Raw genomic sequence first — 26,366 nt, 5'->3', positions numbered from 1 at the left:
GAGGGAGGGAGAGAGAGGTAGGTGGTTTGGACAAAATAGATTTTGTGAAGTGTGATAAATGAGACATCCCTAGTCGTATTAAACTCCCCTACAACACTCTGCTGGGACGCCATCCAGAATCACTTTGCTGTGCCCCTGTTTGCTGAAGCAGGCCATGTGACAGCCAACTAACTACTAACATTAAACACTTAAAGACAGAACTGGGACTGGGTCAGAGCCGTCCAGGAGGAGCTAGCCAGCAGCAAAATGTGCTACATCCATTACAGTTCATGTGCCGCAGAAGGGAACCAGACCAAGGGTTTGACAGCCTGGGAAAACTACTCTTCTGTGGTGAAATGTGGAAGCACAACAAGAAACCGTTAGCATCTGTTTCCACAGCGTTGCACTGAAGCATTAGAGGAGACTAAAAGGTTCAGAGAGCTCATCTAATGGCCAGAAGGTCAAAGGTCCATCATAGTGAGGTCGCACCAAAAATCTGCTTAATTACTAATTGCATTTTGCTCTGAATACAAGTGTCACATGATCCTATTACTGTATTACAGAGTCTAAAATCTACTAACAGCAATGAATGAGAGATAAAGCCAATAAACAGACGCCTCAAACTGATTTAGAAGATCTTTGCGCCATAAGACGATATCGATGTTTGTCTGGAAGCATGTTTGCCCTGATTCACAGGAACCTTTCCCTCAGACCTTCAAGGCAACTGGTTTCAAAATGTCCTTTTACAAAACCTATGCGTGATGTCTTCAACGCTACATCCATGTTTTTCCACAGTTTATGACTAAAGCACCGTCACTGGATGGCAACAGGACAGGCAGCAGATTAACTCTCACAGAAACATATTATTCCATATTACTATCTGCACATGCTGGCAGTAGAGGGAAGGGATTATTGAGCACATATTAACCCTTTACAATCTTGGAAATGCCCCACCCTGACTCACACTGTGGTACTTTAGCTCGTCTGTCTAAACTGAAGTACCCTCAACTCTCTCTCTGCACCACACTGACAGGACCTACAGAAATGAGGAGGACAGATTTTGTTTAATGTCCCCTCAGAGATGCACATAAATTTGAGTCGTCCTCAGTGCGACTCGGATTAGGAAAAATCGTTTTGACATACGTGCACGCACAAGTCTCTGCATGTGCACGTGACACCTCTGCTCTGCCATGCCAAAATTCCCATATTCTGCCTCTTACATAATCTCGCTTCCCTTTGATGTTGCTTTAGAATCACGTGGCCCTGGAGCCAGCCGTGGAGGACTCTGGCTAACTCTCTGAAGGTTACAGCACAGGCTGCCAGAGTCAGAAGTTAGTGTCAGTTTGCCTTTCAGGCTGCGGACGTGGCAACGACAGCGCAGTGAAGAAATTATAGAGAAGTAACACACCTCTGTATGTGACTCTGTGATTTCACCCTGTAGTAAATCTGTACTGAGATCCATCTGGTTTTCAAAGAGAGATTCTGTTGTTAGTGTATGTACATATATAAAAATAAAAAAAACTCGCAAAAATAACTCACTATTTGAAATAACTGTTTGAATAAACAAAATGAGAAGATAATTAATGAGAGTTAAAAATCCCCTGTGATGCAGAAAAGTGGATGAATTTTTGAGATACTCGATCAATATTAATTAAGGCTGCTAATACAACTGTGCTACATTTAGCAATCCAAACGACTGCATTTTATCCAGCTGATGTGAGCATTAGCAAGCGTGATAAAGTGAATTTGGCCTAACGTTATATTTCTTTTTTTTCTGATCTGAAATCTGAAATCCCAAGAACAAAGAGGCCAATACCGACATCAACAACGTCAACACTAATATATCTGCAAACTAGGCAAAACAAAAACACCTTTTCATCAGTGAAGGACACAAATGTAAAAAGAAGCTTCTGGAGACAATTTCCAATGTACACAAGCCTCTGAAGCAACAAAGAAATAAAACAACCGACACAATCCACACAACACAGAGCGAGCTGATGGACTGCTTACAGACAGAAAATGGAGACCGTGGCACCAACGAAATGCTTCTAAAATCAGATCATGGGTGAACAAAAAAACCTTTTATCCTGCTGCAGATTATGACAAACTGATTAACTGTGTGTGTGTGGGTGTGTGTGTGTGTGAGAAACACACTCAAGACAATAATAATGAACCACTGAGACTAAGACAAAAAAGAGATGGAGGAGTAAAGATGAGAGGGGAAATAAGAGGGTTTTGTTGAGGTAAATGTATTTGTACACACACACACACACACACACACTCTAATAGCCGTCTGGGAGTCTACCACTTATGCTGCTGACCAGACAAATGGGGCAGAGGATGACTGATGAGAGGTCTGGGACGGTGATTTTGTTTGGGAGGGTCTTTGTGTACTTAAAATGATGTGAGTGTGTACAGCTCTGCACCTGCAGCTTTAATTTTATTTGTTTAACCATTGGTTGCAGTGTGTATGCACTCGCCTGAATGTGTATTTTGTGACTTTCAAAATTAAAGTCTGAGAAACAAACACAGTGCTGTAAGAAGCAAGAGACCGAACTGTGAAGCCAAACGGAGGGGGGGGGGGGTCCTGTGGTTTCGAGCATCCTCTCCCACTTCACTCAGCGAGTTAAGGATGTGCGGTCACTGCTTAACATTGAGCCATTACGACAGTTTCAGTGGCTGAAGAGACAGAATGCAATTAGAGCCTCATGTTTGGTAATCCACTAGATAACCAAGGAAGCTTTACTGCTGCTGCATTACGGCTTAGGAAGGGTGGGACTGGGTCGTCACACACCATTAACAGCTAGGTATGAGTCATCTTCCACAGTTAGGTCTGTTGTGTCCTGGTGCGTTATAGCCTGTGAACTGATGAACGGGCTGTTTCAGGGTCAGTGTAGCGGTACTGCAGAGACGTGCTTAACCCAAGCCTTCCAAAAGCTCACAGAAGTGGTGGTATGTTTTTATTCCCCCGAGTGGCAAAGGGGGCGAGTTCGGCAGAGGTAGACATACCAATTTCCTTACACAATACACACAAAGTATGGGAGTGGGATAAAGGACGGTGGGAAAGCAAAGGGATGATGAAATGACAGGTGCATAAAAGGATTGTGCCCTTTTCCCTCAGAGGAGCTCACAGTAAAGCCTGAACTGAGCCTGTTGTAATGTTAATAGTCCGTCTCCTATTGTACACATCCAGCCTCTCGCTGAATTTCAAATGCGTTAAAGCAGATTAGCTGCTAACTTATGATGTATTCTGTTTCTGTTCACAGCAGCGCCAGAACCAAAATAGCCACATTAAAATAGTACACAGACTAAGTATAGAGTCCCCGATGATCAAAAGTCATTATTGCACAGTTACATTGACCTGATCCATTTTTTAAAAGTGGACTAATACATTCACTGAGAATTCAGAACTGACGTAATCCAGTGCTGTGATGCGTTCACAGTTCCTAGTAAATGATGGTCTTTATAAAACTTTATGATGTTCATCAGACAAAGAAGTTATAAAGTTCAACGGATAAGGAAATACACTAATTCATTTTGTGGCTGAGAGACAGAGAAGTTCAGATCTGCTCCAATACCTGTGCGCTAAATATGAAGAAAGAGCCAGTTAGCTTAGTTTAGCTTAGCATAACATAACAACCACATTGGGTGACTCAACAGACTGCTGCAGCCTGCAAGGTGAAGGTCACATGACCAAGGGGGTAGCAAAGCTAGCACTAACGCTAACATGCTAATCTACTGCCTGCTGACCACTGTTGGCTGTACGAGCTATTATGATGTTATCTGACAGCCGACACTGACTGAGGGTCTGATGATGTAGTTTTAGGAATATTAATCCAAAAACCAAAAGGCACAATGGACACATAGGAACATATTGAGGATTATATTTGTTGTCTAATAATTTCAGTGGCATTAAGATGTTCCCTCTTCACTATCAGACATTTCTTTAGACATTGTAACAGAGCTGGTGAAAGTCTTTGGCTGGGAATTACAGAAAATTCTGTAATGATAGAATAATACAGAAAATAAAAAGTATCTTATTTTGAAGGGATCCTTAAATGCAGTTTCAGAAATCAGATTAATCAGATGTCATGTTTGCATTAATAATGGATATATATATTCTGGATGTCAGTTAGCTTGCTGCAAGTTTCACATCACAAAATTTAAATTGTTGAAATCTCTTTTTGTCAAAACTAAATGGAGGTGAAAGAATGAAAGAAACATCAGAGCGTCGCTGCTGCCATGAGGCCAAACAAAGCTCACTTTGAACTGTAACCCCTTCAGTTTCAGGTCCATGTCTGCTGAGTTAACCAGGAAGTGACTGTGCTGCGCCTTAAAAATAATCATAATGTGTTGTTTTTAAGATCTGGTTTAGGTGAGGATTAAACAAATGGGTCTGAGACCACTGTCCCATTGAAGTGAATGGGAAATCATGTTAATTAGTGACTTTAGATGTTGTGTCTGGTGTTTTGTCTTTTGTAATCTGACAAGCTGTTTCTCCTTCTTCCAATCTTTATGCTAAGCTATGCTAATCCTCTGCTGGTTCTAGCTTCATATAGCATGAAGACATGAGCGTGGTATCAATCGTCTCTCTGCAAGAAAGATCAATATAGTTCAGGTAAAGTCAACTCAGTCTTTATATACAATGTGGCACCACAACCACACATACTGTAGGTTTATCTTGTTTTAATTATTATTAAAATTATTCATTCTCACACTTCAGCAAACAGCAAAATGATGGTTACACAACAAAGTCAGTGACAATTTACAAAATCATAGACTTACAGTGATTTTTTTGTAATTAACCAAATGAACAGGGAGACGACTTCACAGGAATCACTCATGTAGCTGCCTTCAGTGTGTTAGTGAAACAGCTGCTCTGTGAATACACTTGACAACATGTTTGTTCTCTGTGTTTCTTTATCTCTACGATCCCAAACACCCCGTCTCCCTCTTCCTCTTCTATTCACTCCCTCCCTGCAGATTAAAGCATGGCAACAATGGTGACACAGCAGAGCAAATCCCAAAAGACTGTGTCATGTGCCCAAAACTCACAACACACACACACACACACACACACACACACACACACACACACACACACACACACACACACGTCTAAACAGCACACAAACAGGGAATCACAGCTGCGCCTGATGGGATGTGTGGATTCACTGCAAATTGGTTCACACTCACTGTTCTGAAATACAACATAAACCTTTTGATCCTCAATAAAATGTTGCTTCTGTAGAAAAAGTTGCACTTATATACAGATTTAAAACAAATCAAGGTTTGGTTGATTCAGAGGGGGAAGCAGAGGGAGCTGCCGCTAACGCCTGATCTGGAAACACAGTCAAAGTGAGCCAGCGTACTGTAGACATGTCAGGCTGTATTCTACATCGCAGCATCAAGTCCACAATGTAGAGACGATTAAAAATTCAACATCAGGCAGTTTGTGTCCTTGATAGGATGGAACATAAAGTTCTACCTCCAGGTTGGAAGCATGACTCACACTCTCCCGCATCAGATACCTCCAGGCTTTCCCCACGATTCAGTCTCTATAGTCAGCGAAAAGCCAGACACGAGTTCTTACCACAACCGGGGAACGGAGGCAGAACAAGGAGGGGGGAGGGGGGGCGGGGGTTAACCATCTTGTTATGGACAGCCACAGTGATGCACTGTAATTGGAGGTCCTGAGAAAATTCAAAGTGTTCTCTGTGTGCACGGCGCCCTGGTTGTAACATGAACAGGCAGCCCGTGGAGATGGAGAAGGAGGGGGTGCTGGGTAAAAATGGCTAGAGGTAAAAGACGAGCGCAAAGATAAATGGGAAGCGATGTGAGGAGAGGAGTAAATAAACAGGATGAAAGGATGGAGAGATGGAGGGATACGTACTGCTGTAGAGGGTGTCGATCCAGGAGAGCCGGGGCAGGCCACGAGCACTGAGGGGCTCCATCCTCCTTTTCTCTCCCTGTCTCACTCACTCTGCTTCTTTCTTATTTCTTCAGTCCCTCTCTGTTGCTGCTGCTCACGTCACTTCTTTCCTTTTCCTTATCCTCGAACAACAGCACTCATCTCTCAGGAGCAAGCAAAAAGAATCATTTGGAAAAAATGTCAAAAGACACCCCGGGGTCCAACAGGCAGACGAGCGAGCGAAAGAGCCGAAAAGGAGTGTGTGACTGAGTGTGTATGTGTGTGTGTGTGTGTGACAGAGAGAGAGAGAGAGAGAAAACAACAGGCTGGAGACGACCACCGCCGACCGTTGCTAGGGGAAGGGAGAAGCACTCCCTCTCTCTCTTTGGCTTGCTCGCTCGCTCACATCCACCTCCCCTCTCTCTCTCTCTCTCTCTCTCTCGCTCTCTTGATTCTGCGCAAACAGCTCAACAGCCTCTCTCTCTCTCCCTCCCTCTCTCTCTCTCTCTCAGGCAGGAATTCAGAGGTAGTGCATAGTGACTGTGTAGGGCTTGTGTCAAGTGTGAATTAACTGGCAGATTCTCTGTTTCATTTTATAGTGTTCACACACTGTAAAAATAAAAACTTTAAAAGCTTAAATCCTCCATCTTTGTCTCGAGTCACTGCCTTTTCTTTTCTTTCTTTTGTCTTTATTTAACCCGATGAAAACCTCACTGAGATCAAAATATTTTATAAAAGAGAAACTGACCCAGAAGCTAAAACATTGTTATACTGCAGCAGTGAATGCAAATAACAAACAGAAACTCCTCCTGGGAGGCAGAGACAACCATCACATGCTGCAAAAGACCATAAACAATAAGTTAGGATGCATGTACAGGTATTTTGAGTTTTTTTTAAATGATAAAAGATAAAACAATAAAGAAGAGATTAAAGCATTAACTAGGAGCACCATTTTACAGATTCTTTAAAACTGACTTGAATGCACCAATTTCAAGATCCTTCGGTCCAGATGGAAAGGGTTTTGGTTCAGCTGTGAACTAACAGGAGCTTCTGATGCATGATGGTTAGAAATGCTCTCCATCATCAGCTCAAGATCACTGCCACACACAACAATGAGCTGCTTTGTGTGAAACAGAGTCAGTCTTTCAGTGAGAGACAGAGTGACTGGTTCAGATGTCATGTTTTAAGCTACTTCAGTCTTCTGTTCCCGTGGCAACTTGCTCCGCACCCCTCGTCTACACAGACGCACATTTTTGAACAACATATAAGAGACACGCTAACATGAGCGTGTGTGTGTATATGAAGCAATTCTAGAGAGGAGGCAGGTCCAGGTTGACACAATACAGGAAGTACTGGTACCGTGGAAACCATACTGGACAGACAGAGAAAAGAAACAAGTTTGTCATTACAAATCCTGTCTAAGTGCCACAACAACAGATATTTTCATCACATCGTCCAGCCCTACGAGTCGCTCTGCTTCTCTACATGTATTCTCACCTACTTGCATTCAAACCAAGACATGACAACATTTCCAACAGAATCTAGTTTCCAGGATAATTTCAAAGAGTCATAAGGCAAACAAATCAACATTTTGTCATTATGCAGTTCAGAATTTCCCATTCTGCTTTATTGATTTTCAAATTATGGCACTGTCAGGTTTTAATGGGCACATTAGCTCATTTAGCACATTAGCTCTCCTGTTGCGTCCTGTTCCCAGAAACAGAGCTGACACCACAAACACAGCGGCGTCCTCTTCATCAAACGCAGCCATCTCTGTGTTTACGAACGCATGTGCTACAGAGGAGTGCAATCAGAGACGAGCATCGTGCCAGCGGCAACAAAGCCTGATATGAAACACTCCCCTCGCACCCCTGTCAGGTCCACTCCCTCCCCCCCTTCATCCTCCTCTAACCAGCATGGGGGAGGAAAGATGGGAGGGTTGAGAGGCAGAAAAACTTCAATTAGGACACAAAGGCTGACAGGAGGAACCCCACCACCGCTCCCCCCCTCGGCAGGCAGAGCACCGGGCCGGGAGCAGCGCTCTTTGTCTGGCTACAGAGCTCTTATGTGCCAGCTGGAGAAAACGACAGGGCACCGAGAGAGCTCATCTAGCCAGAGGTCGTATCTCTGTGTGTGTGTGTGTGTGTGTGTGTATGTGTGTGTGTGTGTCAAGGCATTTAATGTAAGCCCTCATGAGTTTATGTTTGTCGGGGTTATCAATGAATATAAATGTGTCATTATGAAGGAGAGAAATCACAATTGTATGACAGTCTCACACACACACACACACACACACACACACAGAGGTTCATGTAAAGGGAAAGCCAAGCAGGCGGAGAGGAACAGGGTTGGTGAGTGGCAATTCATCAAAAATAGATTTATGTTCTGTTCAGCCTTACACATCCTTTGTTTTAAATCTGGGACAATAGGGTGGTTCTCTCACACACACACACACACTTTTACTTATGTGTGCATGTAGCTTTCTTTATGGTTTTCAGAGACCCCCCCTCCTCCTCTTCCTCAAGGCCTCATCATTCAAGGGGCAGAGCCAAACAAAGAAAACACACATGTGCCATGCTCAAATACACACACACGCACATACACACACACAGACACAGACACACTCAACAACCACAACAATCCTGGAGCGTCACAAACCTACATTTATCAAATATTAATAAGCAGTCAAGCTGTGTAGTAAAAAAAGAGACCACTCAACCTCTCTCTATCACACACACACACACACACACACACACACACACACACACACACACACACACACACAGGTAGCACAGTTGGTTCAGGTTGCAGGTGTTGGGGAAAGCAGTCTGACTCTAACAACAAAGCTCAGCACATCGTTAATGGTTGATTCTCCATAAAGGTCGACGTTCAGCTGCAGCTCCTCTCGGTGTGTGTGTGTGTTTCAGCAGGTGGGCTGAGTGCATGGATAAGATCTAGACTTCAGGCTATCGTGATTTTAAATGTCTCCATATGTGGAGTTGGTATTTCCCAGGGAAGAAGGTGCTTTGTGTCGGATCACCTCGGGAGCAGGTGGAGTGTGAAAGCTACTCGCACAGTCTCTGCTCCTGTGGACATTTGCAAAGAACCGTGTGTGTGTGTGTGTGTGTGTGTGTCACTAATGACAAAGACAGATAATGAAGAGACAGTGCATAATTTTCAGTAGAGCAAGAAATATGGACTAGATCACAAAAAAAAGCAGGAAAATCAATTCTTGCCTTTGATCATGCACGTCATGCCACTGTGAGCAAACACCATGTGAACAAAGGACAGCAGCGGATCATTGCTGCACGACGCTCAGAGGCATGTTCAGGCTTCACAAAGTCACATTTCAGTTGGAGGTCTTCTGCACCACCTACTCACACAGGAAATGGGATTATTCACACCACTGTTCCTATTGAAAAACTGTAATAAGGCGTCCTTTGAGGCCGTAAAGAGGCTTTATTAAAAAGAAAATGCTTCAGCTTGAAGGAGTCAAAACTGAAAGTGGATAAAAACATGATGGATCTGGTCCTGGTTTCTCTGGTAGCAACAGATCCAAACTGAGATTGTTCATTTCATAAGTTAAAGATTTCCTGTCATGTAGAGGAGACTGGGTGGTCACAGGCAGACCACAGTGTAATTAAGCAGCATCCCACCAGCCAATCAAAGTGCCACCCAACACTCTCCTCCCCCTCCAGCCTCTCTGTTCTACCCAGATACCCCTGCCCCACCTCACCCCACCAACCTCCCCAACACTCTGACCCCAACCACAGAGGCCTGGCAGATGACTGGGGGGGTGGTCTGTTGATAGCACTAATTTTCCAGTCACACCACCCCACTCCTCAGGGGCAGTGTGTGTGGTGCCACTCTGCCCTCCCCTTCCCCTCCCCCCGGTTATCAGTGGAGCACTAACTGGTAGATGAACATAAAGTAAACTGGTGATGTTAAAAGCCTGATCTGCCCCCTTCTAACAACCCACCCCTGCAGGACCGCCCACCACACACGAACACACACACACACACACACACACACACACACACACACACACACCGGTTTGAGTATCTGTCTGTATGTGAGCGAGATCAGAGCTGCTTGCACAGGAAGTAGACAGCTACGTTTCCATACGAGTGGCTTCAGAAAAGCCTAATGAAGCACTGGAGCGGAAACAGAATCCACAAATGTACAAATTATTTAGGCTAAAATCATCCTGACGGAGAGAGAGAGGACGGACGTGGTCGTCATCAGACAGAAACATGAAACTTCTGCTGCTGGTGTGAAAAATACTGAGTTAAAGTTGCTCCTTTTTACCTTCAATTCTGAAGTGAAACATAATAGAGTCACATTTAAAAACTGACGTCCAGAAAATGGAAAACAGCTGAAGAATTTGAAAATCTTTTATCGCACGCTTGGTGCAGCATCTGTAGTTTATTTTTAAACTGCACCAAAATATTTCAGTATTTCCAGTATTTTCTTCTTATTAAAGACAGATGTTAGAATGAAAACACAGTTGGTCACAGCAACAGTCTACAGTTAGTGAAGAAGATCGATGTTGACCACAAACATTTATTTCCTAATGTTAGACTGATAAATGAGCCAGGCTGATCTACTGTATGTGTCAGTATCAGTGTGTTGCAGATGTGTGATATCAATGTATGTTTCCCTGTGACAGATACATTGATACCTAAGTTGGGTTTGAGCTCATTTAGAAACAGCGTCACCATTTGTCCATTGGAAAACACTGACCAGTTGATTTTTACACTGTTATCCCAACTGGCATCCATCTACAACACACTACGGGACACATGTAATTACTGTTTGTTTATGTTGCATGCATATGTAAAAAAAACAAACAGGATCAGCCAATATATGGCTATCAGTTTGTTTTATAGAAATCCAGAGTAAATCAGGCGACACCTGAATATCAACGGAGAAACAAACACTCAACCACATACCAACAAATCCTTTTTAAAATTCAAGTTCAGCTTCCTGTCTAACAACGCATCATGAATGTGGTATTTGAACCGTCACTTGCACCTGTGTGAGGAACTCTTCAAAGTGCGAACACACTCCTCGGAGATGGATGACAGTATTCTCTCGCTGTGTGTTTTTCCGACACATTGCTTTGTTTTGGGGGTTGGGGGAGATGGCAGCAGGGACGAGCAATGACTATGCATTATTAAAAAGCCCTGAGTGCACCAGTGATGAATGTCTGCTTGTTAAATGGGAATGCCTGAAAAAATCTGGGGCATTTTTTATTTTATTTTTTTTTGTTTGTTAGTTTCTGCTTTTTTTTTTTTTTTTTTTTAAAGTCAAATGGGGTGAAAAGCCCCCTGGGTTTTTTTTTTGTTTTTTTTATCTCAGCTTAAGTCATTTGTCTCTCCTCCGTGTTTGAAGCAGATTTAGGTTTTATGTGTGAAAACGTTTGTGATACATTAAAACAGTCATTCATCCAACAGTTAATTCGACTGTGACTCTCCCATTCCTTCTCCCTCTAGTTATACTTGTGCATGTGAGTGTCATTAAAATGAGACAACTCTTTATATGACCTTAATTGTTCTTGTAATACTTCTCCTGACAATTAACCGCTCATCAAGCTTTTTTATCCGTTTCATGCACGTCTGTGTCTGTGCATCGCAGCATGTGCTCTGGCAGGCAACATCCCCGCTCACCTCATTTGCCCCCCCCCCCCCCCCCCCCCCCCCCCCCCCCCTTTCCCCCCCCCCCCCCCCGAACTCCTTCACCATCCAATTATTTGGATCGACCCTGTCGAGCTGTGTGGCCGACCACTGTGACATATCTGTGTGTGTCGGCTGTTTCTATATTGGACCAGCGTCTGATTTATGATGAGATACAACTCCCTTAAATACAATACCTACCCTGTGTGTGTCAAGGAGGAGGACAGAGGAAGGGACAAAGAGATCGAGGGAAGCGTGTGTGTGTATGTGTGTGTGTGTGTGTGTGTGTGTGTGTGTGTGTGTGTGTGTGTGTGTGTGTGTGTGTGTGTGTGTGTGTGTGTGAGAGAGAGAGAAAGAGAGAGAGAGAGACAGAGAGAGAGAGTATTCATCCTGTGCCAGCTGAATTTACTTTGATCTATTGAGGTCAATGTGGAAATCATCTGAATCATGTTGTGATTGGACAGACACCAGATAAGGAAAACTGCCCTCCCTCCTTACTCACACACACACACACACACACACACACCCACACACACACATATATAAATGTGCACACATACTGTAAAACATCTCATGTGTTATTTATGCTGTTCGCTCATCATTAGTATTTGTTTCTTGCACAGGTAAGCTTTTGCACATTTGCACCAGGAGCTTGTCTGGCATTTTGAAACATACCTGCTCCTGTCTATACACATGCATGTGTGTGTGTGCATGTGTTGGTAACACACACACACACATATGAGCAGAGGATCTCTCCATTCATCCAGGGTCTGTTTGCACTTGACAAACTGACAGACAGACTGATTTCATCACGTGTTCGCCCTATAAACTGCAAAGCCACCATCAGGTTACCCTGAGTGTTACACACACACACACACACACACACACACACACACACACACACACACACACACACACACACACACACACACACACACACACACACACACACACACAATTAACAAAGTGGACGGGCAGCACAGTGAAGGTCCCCATGATGTCTAAATAAAGAACTACTGCACTCTAGTGTTTCATTTCTGCCAACACAAGTAAAGATATTCTTTATCTACCTGTGGAGATACAACAAAACCACAGATCATGACTTTGGTGTTTACACTCCACATAAAAAAGGTAAGTTTACCATCAAGCCAACACCTGAAAACTGTGTAATTAATATCTGTGAGACCATTGAATGTTTCTGCCGACTCCTTCCTTCAACAAACAATACAAACCCCTCAAATTTACACGAATGTCACAAGAAGCAGAATAAGAGAGGAGAGGTTAAAATCAAAGTAACAGAGGGTGAGATTTGTGTGTGGGTCAAACTCTGACTGCGACACCATCAGGGTGATTGACAGAGCTCCTCCACAGCCACAACGTGGCTCAGGCTGAGTGAGGAGCGCTCCTCATGACGAGTGAACTGAACCTCCTCTTTAATACTACACACACAAATGTAATGTTAAGTTCACCATAGGGTACAGAATGAAATACTGCTGACACTTAAATCATTTCCAACAACTAATAATTTAAATGAACACAAATAAAAACACATACACCACAGCAAATCTGTTGTTGCTACAGACGTCCACATGAGGGCGCTGTGTCACTCTCCTCAGTATCACACCATCTCTCTGGATCCCCTCCAGTTACAGAACGTCACACGCAGCATGCAGCGCCGTTCACCTGTTTGTGTTTGGGGACTCTTGTTCTTGAAGTATGTGACAGTGACGGGGACACAGTGGTGGGGAGGAGGAAAGGCAAACCAGCAGCTCTCTGGTGGTCTGAGGAGTCATCGATAGATCTGATCAGTTCCTTGTGTTCTATCAAAGTGATGCTCAAATCCTCAAAGTCAAAAAGGAAATTCAAGACATTAAAGTCTCAACTGAATTCCCGCTCTGATTGTCTGTGGAAATAAAAGGCTCCATAAGCACAGATACAGCTACTGATGAAGTGTTGCTCGATGCCGGAGCAAGCAGAGCGATTGGATGGCCAGTTACCACACCTCCCGTGTCAGGTTAACTGTTTAACCAGGACAAAACGCCGTGCACACACTCACCGACATGTGAGACTGAAAAACTCAGAGTGGAAGCTGCACTATAGAAGCACAAGCAGAAGATTTCTCCATTCATCCAGATCAGTGTTTTCAGCTTGTGAGTGTAGCCTGACTGTGATGCAGACAGCCTGTTAAAAACCACCTCACAGTCATTTGTCAAACATTTTCTTCACAGTTTGCACATCCATGGTTTATAACGTCATAAAGTCTCTTAAGAACATTTCATGCTCTGGTTGCGGCTCTCTACAGAGGATGTATTAACGTCACTTTTTTTCACGTGATATCACCTTCCTCACCACAACTAAAGGTCGGCACAAACCAACAGGTGACTGTTTTCCTGCTGGTGTCACAACCACTCATAGCAAACGTAAGATTCATCAGAACCATGTGACACCTTCTTCTGATATACTGAAATTATGGTGAAAACAAAACAGAAAACATGATGAATTCAGTAAAATGATGGTAGTGAAAGTTGCACAATTAGTGTGGCTTAAAAAACAAAAATACATTTTTTTTTTTTTTTTCACATCATGCACCGACAGAACTGCTCTGCAGGGATCTCATTTCATCTGCCAATAACCTGAGGCGACAAAACAATTATGTTATTGCCAATGAAGTAACAAACTGTCTGATCCTACAAGGAATCCCGTAACGCTGAGTAAACAGCTTGAACTCTGTGCAGCAGACACAACCGATCTTATTGTAGATATAATGCTATGCCTTTACATTTAACCCTAGATCTGCAGGTTTATGCTTCTGTCAGACAGAACGACACTCAATACCCACATCAGGGGCTCCTTCACCTGAAACACTTCCTTCCTTTCTCTGACACCGACTTAGATATCAAGCATGCCTTCCTATCCTGACTGTCTATACAGAGTTAACTGTTACAATATTTCTATGTTGAGGCATAACTCAAACTCAAAGCGGCTTCTACTGTGCAATTCATATAAAGTTTTCCATTCACCTATCTGTTTATTTGTCCATCTGCTTCTATTTCCATGCAGCAATAAGAGGAAGTAAAAGTGATGAGTGTAGCAAAGGATATCCTGAGGATAATAACCTGACCACACCGAGACAGAGAACTGAAAATGTCTTCATGATATTAGTACGCATGTATTTATCCCAACATTAGGGTTGTACAGAAGTACAGCCATCATACTTCAGCAAAGACCTATTTTTCATTGATTCCCCTGCGTGCAGCCGACTTCAGAAATAGCTTTTTTAAGAACGGCACAGATGGGAAGGCGTGACAAAGACTGGCATGAAATGGTGTCTTGTAGTGCAGAGACAGAATACCTCTGCGTACCTCTGGGGGGGAGGGGGGTCAGGTAATGAGAGCATCTCCTGCTGCGACACTTACGCAAAGCTAAAAGTGTGAGCCGAGTCTTCTTGAGAGCTGATGGTCTGAGACAGTCCTTCAAAATATTTTCCCTGTGGTCTTAACATGGCCGCCATCTGACACACCAACACTGTCGCCATGAGAACCTCACACACCAGCAGGGAGAAGATAAAGCCGACATTCAGAGACAAAGCGAGACCAAGAGTTTGATCACAACGTGTTTACCATCATCCTACGTGTCTTGAGATTTTGATGGCGTTTAATGGTCCTGCCTGTGCTTTATGCTCTGAGCTGCTTATCTAACCAGTACCTGCATTGACAAAAACAGTATGACAGGTGCACATTCAGTCAAGATCACATTATACTTGCTTGTAACAGAACAATAAATGATGTTTTAAAACTCTTAGAGCCAAAGTGTGGCTTACATTGTTTCCTTTTTGTTACAATAAGCTTTCTAAGAATAAGGAACTTGTGGTTATAAAATGTCAACTTCAGCCATCACATACTCATGATGATTTCATCATACATGTCAACAGCTCAACAAGGAACAAGTATGAAAATAGAATTAAGATAAGATATTCCTTTATGATTACCACAATGGGGAAGTGTGCAGTGTTACAGCAGCAAGGTGACTGTACAAAGAAAGAAAAACTTCACCGCCTCGTGGTTGTATCCCTCCGCCACTCTGAATAGTTTTAGGTCACATCTGTGTTTATCATAGTCATAGAAAATATGAACCATTTGTGTGAAATTTTGTCATAATTGTTGTGTGAAGTCTTGAGTGATGACTAAAAAGGGTTTTCTGAGGTCACCATGCCCTTGACCTTCGACCCCCAAAATCTAGTCAGTTCATCCTTGAATCCAAGTTAATGTATGCGCCATATCTAAAGGGATTCCCTCGAGGAGTTTGAGATATTGCGTTCACAATGCCGAAATCACTGGTCACTGTGACCTTGAGCTTTGACCTTTAGTCAGCAAACTGTAATCAGTTCATCCTTGAGTCCAGGTGAACGTTTTTACCAAATTTGAAGAAATTCCGTCAAGGTGTTACTGAGATATTGTGTCCTCGAGAATGGGACATACGGACAGACAGTTGGACGGACGGACCGACTGAGAGACGACAGCTTCCTTCTGCAACATTTGATCACCAGGAAAAAAAAAACAAAACAAACTATATTACTAATCAAACTTGATAAAAATTTGAATTGCATGTCATGCAGGATACTAGCCATGTGCAAAATGTTTCTCGATAATATCTTAGATATATCTGATCAGTCATTTTTATGACAGTGGTGTTAATGGTCAAATGCCCCCTGCCTACAAGCGCTACCAAAATTAGCCTGTTAGCTCCTGTTAGCTCAACAAAGTCAAAGGAAGTCTGAGTAAACTATCTATTAAATAAACATGTAAATAAACACTGTACACAGACACAAACTAACATCTCTTAATTTATTTATGCTACCTACCTACCTAGTTATCTAGCTAGGTGGGGTTGTGAGCTTGGTTTATGATCAGCAACAAAGTGAAAAGATGTGAGTGCTATTGCTAGTTAGATAACTCAGAGTTACTTTGGTCGAGTGTCGATTTTAAATATATTTAGATCATTTAATTCTGTGCAGTTACTCTGTGAGTTAACAGGAGCTAGCTAACACTGCTAACACTGATTTTTCACATTGATACTGAGGGATAAACCAAGCTGACAACCTAGCCTAGCTAGTTAGCCAGCAACTAAACAAGGTAAGTGTTTCAGCACTAGCAGCATTAATGAGATAATACTGAAACACATAAACTGTTTAGTTGCAATGTATGGGCAATATTTATTTATAGCAGCAGCTAGTTTGATCATTTTTAATTGTTGCATTAGCTAACAGGCTAAATCTGGTAGCTAGCTAAGGAGGCAAGAGACGGACTCATGAAGCCTACTGGAAGTTAAACACTTTAGGGTCCACACTACATGCAGGAATCTTTAAGATTTTTTGAGATAGTAAAATCATCAGGGAGTAATGAGTTGACATGTGGCCGTGCACACCACTGACGGTGTGAGAGAGAATCCAGGGCTCTCTGCCCCTATGCACCGCATACAGACACATCTTTCTATCCCATCTCCTCACCACACACACCACAGTGGTCATCTCCATGGCAGCCATGGCAGTCAGCCAATCAGAAGTGGCCTGGTGTTTCTATGATTCCAGACTGAAAGTAAGTTTTTCTAAAATCACAATAAGAAGGAGTTGAGCTGTAGTATGTCTGCACACAAGCTGCACCTACATTATGTCTACAAAATTAATAAATGAATTGATAAAAAGGCAGATAGAAAAGGATAATGGACTTGGCCTTGCTTTGAAGTGAGCTCAGGTCACACAGCTTTCATCATAAATGTGTAGCTCAGGCGGCTTTCCACTTACAATGAGTGGGCCTGTGAAATACCAACAAATATTACATAATATAACCAATAAATATTAGCCACAGTCTTAGCAACCATGATATTGAGTTCTCTGCTCAGAATCAAAGTGCCCTAAGAGGAAATGTCTACACTGGAAACCATACAGAGAGAACAGGATGAGTCTCTTCCTCTACTCACAGTTTGGAGGCTGGGGGGGGGGTGGAGTTATTTTCTCTAAATGTAACCTGTATTTTCCATCTACTATGGTAGTTGATGTGATTTTTTTCTGTGTAGTTACAATCAGCAACAGAGAGTGAATTTATTGACATCACTTGTCGGACACATGGGTAGTTTGTTCACTTAGCAGGACAGTTTGAATCGGTTAACTGACAGGAAAACCACCACTCTCAGAAACCCCTGAGACTTGCAGCTGCTCATCTCAACTTGATTTGACTTTCACATGAAGAAAGGAGTTTGCACTTCCTGTGCTTCTGTGTCCCCCGGTCTAAAATCTTAGCTCCAAACCAAAATCTGTAGGAAAACCCAGTAAGTGAGACAGTTTCTCTCTCAGTTTGTTTGTCTAGCTTTTCTTTATACAATGGGTTGACTCAGGGCACAAGGGGGTGAGTGAGGGGTAATCCAGCTCAGCCCGGTCTCAAGGGAGATAGGAAGAGTAGCGGGGGCTTTTGTTAGTGGATGGCATGTGCAGCTTTTTTTTTTTATCTAAATGACCATCACTTCTAGTCACCCGCTGCCTTTCCCCACTCCTCTTGATGTGGAAACCTTCCCAGCATAGCTGTGTCCCTAATCATGAACCCTTGGGACGTCCACACCTTTGTTGATTCTAGGAATGGATAAACACACGTGTACAAAAGGGCAGTGTGCCAATCTCCCATAAACAGTAAGATGGAGGGAAATCAGGTACAGTTAACAGAGCTCAGATTTTATGACTGAGTTCATATTGTCAGGATGAGTTGTCAGGAACAGTAATGAAGCCACTTACTTTGTGGCCATAATATTTATTTCTCCATTTAAAAAAAAAAAAAAAAAAAGGTTGAGGAATTTCCTGAGTTCATATGTGACTAAAACCAAAATACTCCCTTTAAGTCACATTTTAATCTGAGACAGTCCTTGTATTATGTGCCACCTGCCACCACAACAGTTCATTACTCATCAGTTTCAGGAGTACATGACTGTGGCTGTTGACGTCAGTAGACTACGGGAGGACATTGCATCACAGTTCTGTCTGTGAGGTGAGAGTAACAACGCTGTGTCTTATAAACCAAGGAGGGGAAACCTGCTATGATGCAAAGAAAAGCCTCAAGTTTATTACTGTAGATAGCAAATAGCCACAAGTGAGTTAGAGAAAACAGAGGATGCAGGTCTACACAGTGCATTCAGAAACATTTTGGTATGTTGCAGTCTTAAACGTAAAACTTCTGGAAGTTTTTCCCATTTCCACACTGGATCTCTGGAGCTGAGCCAGAGTGACCATCAGGTTCATGGTCACCTCTGTTATCAAGGCCCTTCTCCCCCCGATGTCTGTTTGGCTGGGCGGTCAGCTCCAGGAAGAGACCTGGTTCTTCTGAAGTTCTTCCAGTTAAGAATTATGGAGACCACTATTCTCTTGGGAACCTTCAACCTGTCTCCGAGCTCTGCAGCAGTCCCTTCCTCCTCATGGTTTTAGCTCTGCATCGTCAGCTCTGAATGCACTGTATACACACAACATGCATCAAATTCTGAGAAGCAGGACTTGACCTTGATTTTTGTTTTTTGTGCGCGTGTCTATGCACATACTGCTAGATGCATATACAGATGCATATGTAGATGCATCTAGCACCAGGCAGCACCCAAGTTCACTTATTGGCCCCTCAGTTCACACCTCTGAATCAGGACTAAAGTGAAGGCCTCCACAAACATGCAAATATAAACTCTTGCACCCATCTTATAAACAAGCAATGATGCTGCTAAACCCACACCTCATCACAGACATCCTGCCTGCCTCCCTGAACAACCACAGCGACACTTTTCATCACCAAGGTAACACAGGGACAAATCAGACCATTAGTACTATTTTGGTTTTGACTGCCTTTGACTGCCTTCACTTTGAAGAGATTTTAGATTTGAAGAATGTGAAAAAATTGTCACACTGATCTCATTACAGCTCCACAGTAGGTAGGAAGCAATTTAAAAAATGTAAACATTATTCTCCAGTTCCTTAAACATAAAAGAAACAGACTTCAAGTCATGGAGCACATGAGATAGAATCACTAGGTGGATGCATAATCACAGTATAAAATCAAAGCTTTCCAAAGGGCAATAAATCAAAGAAAAACTGCAACAGAATTTGTGATCTAAATAAATCTGTCACAATTTCAATCTCTTGGGTTACAAGAGAAAAACATACAAGGACTGCAACCAATTATTATTTTCATTATCAATCAAAGGAGCTATTTGTAAGTTAACGTTAGCATAAACAGCTGTTTACTGACCAGCGTAGAAGAAACGTTGTGTGCTCAGCATCAAACAACACTTTTGTTTTGCTTCTGTTTCTATCACTTCTTTTCTTCTTCTGAAGTTAGCATGCTACCCAGCTAGCCCCAGCCCAGTCAGCCTGTCTCACCACTTTCCGATACTGAGTCACTGTAGCCTCCAGTTTGCCCTGAAGATGTAACGCTGCTCAGAGGACGTATTTTAACCTCTTGTAAACAACACAATGGCTGAATCTCTCGGCAAAGACTGCTAAGCAAATAGCTGTTAATGCTAACGTTGGCTATGTAGCAATAGAAAAACTTAAAAAATGGCTCCTTTAATGTTCTATTTTCTCAACTGATTAAGTCTATGATAAGTCAAAACATCATGAAAAAAATGCCCATCACAATTTTCAGAGTCCCAGGTGACATCTTCAAATTGCTTGTTCTCTTTCCAACCTCCAGTCCAACAATGAATGTTAAGATACTTTCATATACGACATAAAATGTAGCAAATCCTCAATTTGACAAGCTGAGATGATCAAATATTTGTCATTTGGCTTGAAAAGTGACTGAAACAATGAATCAAATATCAAAATAGTGGCTGATTGAATAATTAATCAATGAATCATTTTCCATCTAAACAATACCACACCCGTCTAAATTAGACGTTTTCCAGCTTTCTACCTTTGGAAGTCTTTAAACCGCGATGTGGCGACGTTCTGCACATTTCAACAGATCAGTTCAGTGTTTGAGCCCTCGATTAGTATCTTCTGAAAATGATCAGGAATGTTGTGCTGCTACACGAGCTGACAGACCACAGCAGTGTTGCCTTGGAAATAAGTGAGAGGAGCCAGAGTTCGGGAGGAGATTTACCCTTGCGTGGACTTGTGGGGGTTTTTGCACATTCTCAGAAGACCGTCTGCCACAGGGTAAAGCCTTCACTTCACAGTGAGACAGTGTGGTAACTGAGCTGTCAACTGTCCAGTAAAAATACATACAAACCAGAACTGAGAACAGCATGTACACCGAGGTGTCAGAGCCACAACATTATAATTCACTGGTTTATGAGAAAAGCACAAACAAAACAAAGAGACTGAGCTGCCATTTAAACTGCTGAGCGTTAAAATGGAAACAATATGACAGGCTCATAGTTCCCCTGCTACACATGCTATTCGGCACGGGCCTGGACAAGCCCTGCTTCTCTGAGGGAAGAGACAACCCAAGAGAAAAGAAAAATATGTGTGTCATAATCAGCAGTCACTGTCTCGTGGAGTGACAGAAACTGGTTTCTTCAGCAGCTTTTTCTTTCTGAGCACGTGTTGACAGAACGGTATCTTTCACATGATTTGTTATCCACACCAACTTTTTTTTTTTTTTCTGATAATTAAAAATAATCAGCATGTTCATATTTTCATTATGTCTACAATACACAACGACATCAAAACTGAGCCCATATGTTGCCAAGCCTGTCTGCTGACAGACTTTTATTCATTACAGCAGAAGATCAACTTTGGAGGAAAATGTTTCCTAATCTTATGAGATCATTTCTGTGAACAGGAGGTGATGATTGTTGATCTACTAGGGGAACCATGAACACAATCACTTCTCTCTTCAGTGTTGACGGCGTCATGTTGGATTTGATCATAATCTCACTTTGCAAAATAACTAACAATCTGTGCAAGTAGTCTTTGGGTTTAGCACGACTGTTCAAATATGACACTGCTGTGTTAACACTGAACATGTTGTTCCTAATTGTATGTTTTGACAGGACTTCGCTCCAAAGACTTTGATTCCAAAATGACACCTCTACAGTCCAGAACCAAAATACTTGTTACCACAAAATATCTCTTATTAATGTTATCATTTATCTGGTGACTCGTCTTCACACGTTGTCTACAAGGTTTTTAAAATAATTTACATATCAGGCCACATTATAAAGAATTTCATATCTAAATATTAAAATCAGGATTTGAATGTAAGTAACTTTGTGCAGAAAGTTTTTTTTCTCAACTGGCTATTTCTGAGCGACGAGATGCTTCACAAAGAAGTGTGTTACAGGTCAGAGGAACATGAAACACCCTCAGCTGAGCCATCCTGTCAGAAAAGCTCTTAATTAATTTCCCCAGTGAACTTAAAGTAAATGATGACATTAATGTCGTCAGCTGCCACTTTATCACCAGTTACACAGTGAGTCAACCAGCTTTAATGTGAGCTGCAGAAATTAAAACTGATTTTTCTATGCAGGTTAAAATTTCAGTGGGCTCAAAATAAACAAGGTATTACACTTACTCTTACATGCTCTCATTAGGAAAAGATATCTCTGTTAAAATGCTTTAAATAGCTAGGATAGCACAGTCTGCTGCATGACTGGACAAAACAAACACCAGGGAAAACTATTTAATTGTCAGACTCACTCCCCCAGGTTTAACCCAACATTGCTGTGAATCAGAGGTGAATAGGGAACCTTTCAGAGAGGCAAGACCTATGGCTTCAGATCTCATGACCCGATGGACGACCTCTTCCCAGCAAGCGCACGTTACACAAAGGCATCAACGTGAGCAAGACCCCTGGCATGAGCCCATTGCTGGTGTTTAAGTGCTCGGACTGAGGCCCCAACACTGCCTCCGGGTCTTCCCACAGCTCCACACACCCTCCATTGTGTTTAACTATGATCAAGTCTTTCCACTGATTACCCCAGCTGTAGAAGCAAAACATCAATATCCTGTTTGTCATTATGGATGGAAAAGACTAAGAGAGACTTACAGTAAGTGTTTATCTTCCCTGACCCACAGAATTATGGGAACACAGCTCCCCCTAAACTGTTACAATGGAAGAGCGAGAAACGTGCCACGATTAGAAAACACACGAGGTCGTCTCCTTCCTCTTTCTTGGTTCATCCAGTTTTGTATTGAAGATGTGAGACGACATAAAACGTCTCAATGTAGAGCATTTCAAAAAAAGGTGCGTCTTTAAATTTAAGTGTCGTCCTCATCGTCATATTTACATGAAGAAAAAGCCTCAGACTCAATTCATTGCACTGGTGCCAGATTGGTGCGACTTCTTTGTTTCAGGGATCTCTGTCTAAGTATTTAAACCAACTAAATACTTTAATATATTTCAGACTAGTTAATATCCAGGAAATCACTCTTGTCATCATTAAAACCCATCAAAAAATTAAAGTATGAACTCACAATCAGCACTAAGCTACCCATAATCCTCACATGCTGTATGAAAGGTCAGAGGGGCACGAGGATGTGGCACAAAAAAACAAAATAAAAACGTTTTGTCTGCTCAAAAAAAAAAAAAAAAACGTTCCTCAATCTATTCTCATGTTCAAGTTAGTCATTCACTCCTGACTCATGACATGCAGACGGTCTCAGTTAATATTACCACACTTTCTTGAGGAAGTGAATGTGACTCCTGCTTCCTGCATTAGCCTCCATATTATTACTTTGACTCAAAGAGCTGTTCTCTCCAGGGATGTTAAGTAAATAGATTGCTCCAGGGTACCAACCTTTTAGCTTAGAAACCACTAACGGCTGCTAACAAACCACTAACAGCTACTAACAACACACTAACGGCTGCTAACAACCCACTAACGGCTGCTAACAACCCACTAACGGCTGCTAACAACCCACTGGTGAGCAGCTCTGTGAGTCTAACTCCATATTGATGTGAGAATTCCACATGACCCGACACCTTAAAAGGAATAGTTCACTATTTTGGGAAATGTGTTCACTCACTTTCTTACCAAGAGTGAGGTGAGAAGATTGACACCAAATATGAAGCTAGAGCCAGGAGAAGTTTAGCTTAGCTTAGCTTAGCTTAGCTTAGCTTAGCAGCCCTGACTATGTCTACTCAACTACTTTCTCTCTGGAGTCTCAACCTCTCAGTCTCAACTAGACAATGTGACAAGAAACTGTCTGTCACATAACGCCCTGAAAACCACAACAAACTCCAGCAGCTACCTCCATCAGACAGAGTCAAGCTAACCGTTTCCACGTGCCTCCACTCCTGACGTGAGCATGGTATCGATCCTCTCATCTAACTCTGAGTGAGAGCTCAAAGGATGTGACATCAAGCAGCACCTACTTGATGTAAAATACATTTAATTTGATAGTTTAAAAAAATGTTTCACACGGTAAATGGTGAAATGTGAACCACACTGGAAAGTGACTAATGCAGGTCACACACACCACGTTTCAAAACACTGAATTTCTCTGTGTGGATGCTGTTTCACTTCTATTAGCTCTGACCCTCAACTACTTTGCAGTTCCTGTGGGTCCAGTCTATCACCACTGCAGAGCTCTTCATTTCTGTCCTTAATCTACACTACTGACATCAATTCCCATAGTTCAGACCCCACCCCCATAGGGAAGCCTCCTGGATACATATTTAATGTAGACTATTCACACAAGGAAAATACACACTGATGCACTTGGTTCTGTTTTCACACGGCACCACAAGCACATAGACAGAATGCGTTGGGCTCAGTCTTATCCACCAAATCAAAAACCCAATGTGATACTGTGGCAAGGGGTTACACAGGAAATGACTTCTTTATTTGTTCTGCAGTTGCTTACTTTTCCTGTTTTGCCTCTATACCTGAAAACTCTGATATTGCAGCACACTTTGTGGTAAAAGGTGTTAGCTCCCCTATGTCACGTCTGCTATCAACAACACCGCTTCGAGCAGTTGGTTTACTTTGGGTCTGGTCCAGAGCCAAACCTGGGCAGCGTTTTTTTTGTTTCACGCTGTCCACTACAAATGGAGGATCTGTCTTATCAAGCAAGGAGGAAACAAGAGCCAGAAACACTGCACTGACTCACTGCAGGACAGTGAGTGAGGCTGTGCTAAAATATTGACCAGTGGACAGTCTGCTCTGCTGAGCTGATCAGTAAAATGCAAGGCTTGCATTGGCTGATAAACATTCAAAGACAACATGAAATATTCCATTAAATCTAGGATAAACTGCCATAGGTGAAGATGTATGTCTGAAAGGTGCCACATTTAAAATGCATTAGCTCTACTTCAGACCCTCACCCAGGGCCTTTCTCACTTCCCACTGTCCAGAGTGAAGACTCAAGTGCGAACTGTTGTGTTATGCTCTGTTATGCCAGGCTATGTCGTGTCATCTCCTTTTATTTGAAGTAGTAATGTTGTGTCTTCATATTTCTATTCTTCGTTTCATGAGCAGCAGTAGTTGTGCTGACATTACCTGCAGAAGAGGAGTCCTCATGGTCGGAGCTCAGGTACCCGTCACTCCTCCTGTCAGGGGTGCTGCATCCGGAGCCGCGGGAGGCTCTGCGGTGAATGTGCGGGAAGGACGGGGACAGCCTGCCGTCGTCGCCGGAGTCAAAGTCCCTGCTGTGCCGGAAAGGCCGCCGGCTGTCCCAGTGGGTCCTCTGGCTGTCCCTGCCGCCGGTCTTTGGTGCCAACAAGTTATTCCTGACGAAATTCTCATTCAGCTCCGCATCCTCGTATTCTCGGTCGCTGCTCTCCTCGTTGTCATTGGGCTTAGAGACGGTGGTCGAGGCCGCGCTCCCTCTCTGGAAGCTGGGTTTCTGAGGCGGGACAGGGATGGGGACGGGCTTACCTTTATTGCCGCTGAACCTGCTCCGATCCCGGCCGAAGGAAGCAATGACCCCCGCTGTGTTACCTGCGGCGTGGAGCCTCAAGGCTCCAAAGTCAGGCAGCCTGGTCCTCTCCCCGTCGACCTCATTGTCCCGCCGCATCGGCTTCCTAATATTCCCAAATGTGTCCGCGTTAAAGTTTTCATCTTTGCCTTCAAAGCCGTGTCGTTTCTGTCGAGCCACGGTGGTCTCCAGGTAGATCACCTTGAATTTCTCCTCCGCCAGAGCCTTCTGGAGCCTCTTCAGGTTGGACTTACACGTCTCCAGCTCCGACTCGATGTCCTCCACGGAGTTCAGGTCCATCCGAGGCACTTCTCCGTCGGGAAATTCATTCCTCCAGTGTTTTGCAAATTCCTCCTGTTCCCACATTTCGATGTTCACACCGGGCTTTCTGCCAGCCGCAGCCCCGTAATGCAACAGTCGGGAGAGAGAGGTGGAAACCAACGGCTGTGTGTCTTCACCGACAGTTAGCGGCGCGTCTCCCCGTTTACAGAGAGAGAAAACAACAGGCTGCCGACATTAACGAATACACTTTCTGACCATCTTCAACCTCCCACACATAATAATCTCAGACCTACGTGTGCGCTGAGAGATGTGCGTGTGATGCAGACACCAACTTTACCAGTACGCTGAAAAGTTTCGAGACTTCCTGTATCGAGACGTGCTGCGTTCAAGTGCTGCCCGGACAAGTGCGACACACCTCAGAACCAGCTTTTAAAGCAGGTGCCCTCGGCTGAAAAAACGAATAATAATATTGCTCCAGCTTTAACATTTACAAATCAAAATTTAGATGATATTAAAATACCAAAGAGGCGAGAAAAAAATACCAAAGAGGCGAGAAAAAAAACACAAAAATTATTAAAGAGTGAATGTAGAAACAAAAAATTATTTATCACAAATTTCGGAATATTCGACA

General features: G+C 43.0%; 1 protein-coding gene across 2 annotated transcripts in view; it reads right to left on the bottom strand.

Annotated features, from left to right (window-relative positions):
* Nucleotides 1-26,061, bottom strand: part of abr (active BCR-related) — a 120,607-nt gene extending 94,546 nt beyond the window's left edge. The window contains exon 1 of one of the 2 annotated variants that reach the window (XM_022745761.1): nt 25,036-26,061. In XM_022745761.1, coding sequence (XP_022601482.1) covers nt 25,036-25,819 — 784 coding nt within the window. In that variant the 5' untranslated portion in view covers nt 25,820-26,061. Of the gene's footprint in view, nt 1-5,872; nt 6,222-25,035 lie in introns of those variants that run through there. The other variant, XM_022745762.1, reaches the window with a different exon arrangement.
* Nucleotides 26,062-26,366: the final 305 nt, after the last annotated feature.

Source organism: Seriola dumerili, unplaced genomic scaffold (assembly GCF_002260705.1).
Source record: "Seriola dumerili isolate Sdu_G_001 unplaced genomic scaffold, Sdu_1.0 BDQW01000091.1, whole genome shotgun sequence".
NCBI lineage: Eukaryota > Metazoa > Chordata > Actinopteri > Carangiformes > Carangidae > Seriola > Seriola dumerili.
Note: the sequence above shows the minus strand (reverse complement) of the source record. Positions and strands in the feature narration are given on the sequence as shown.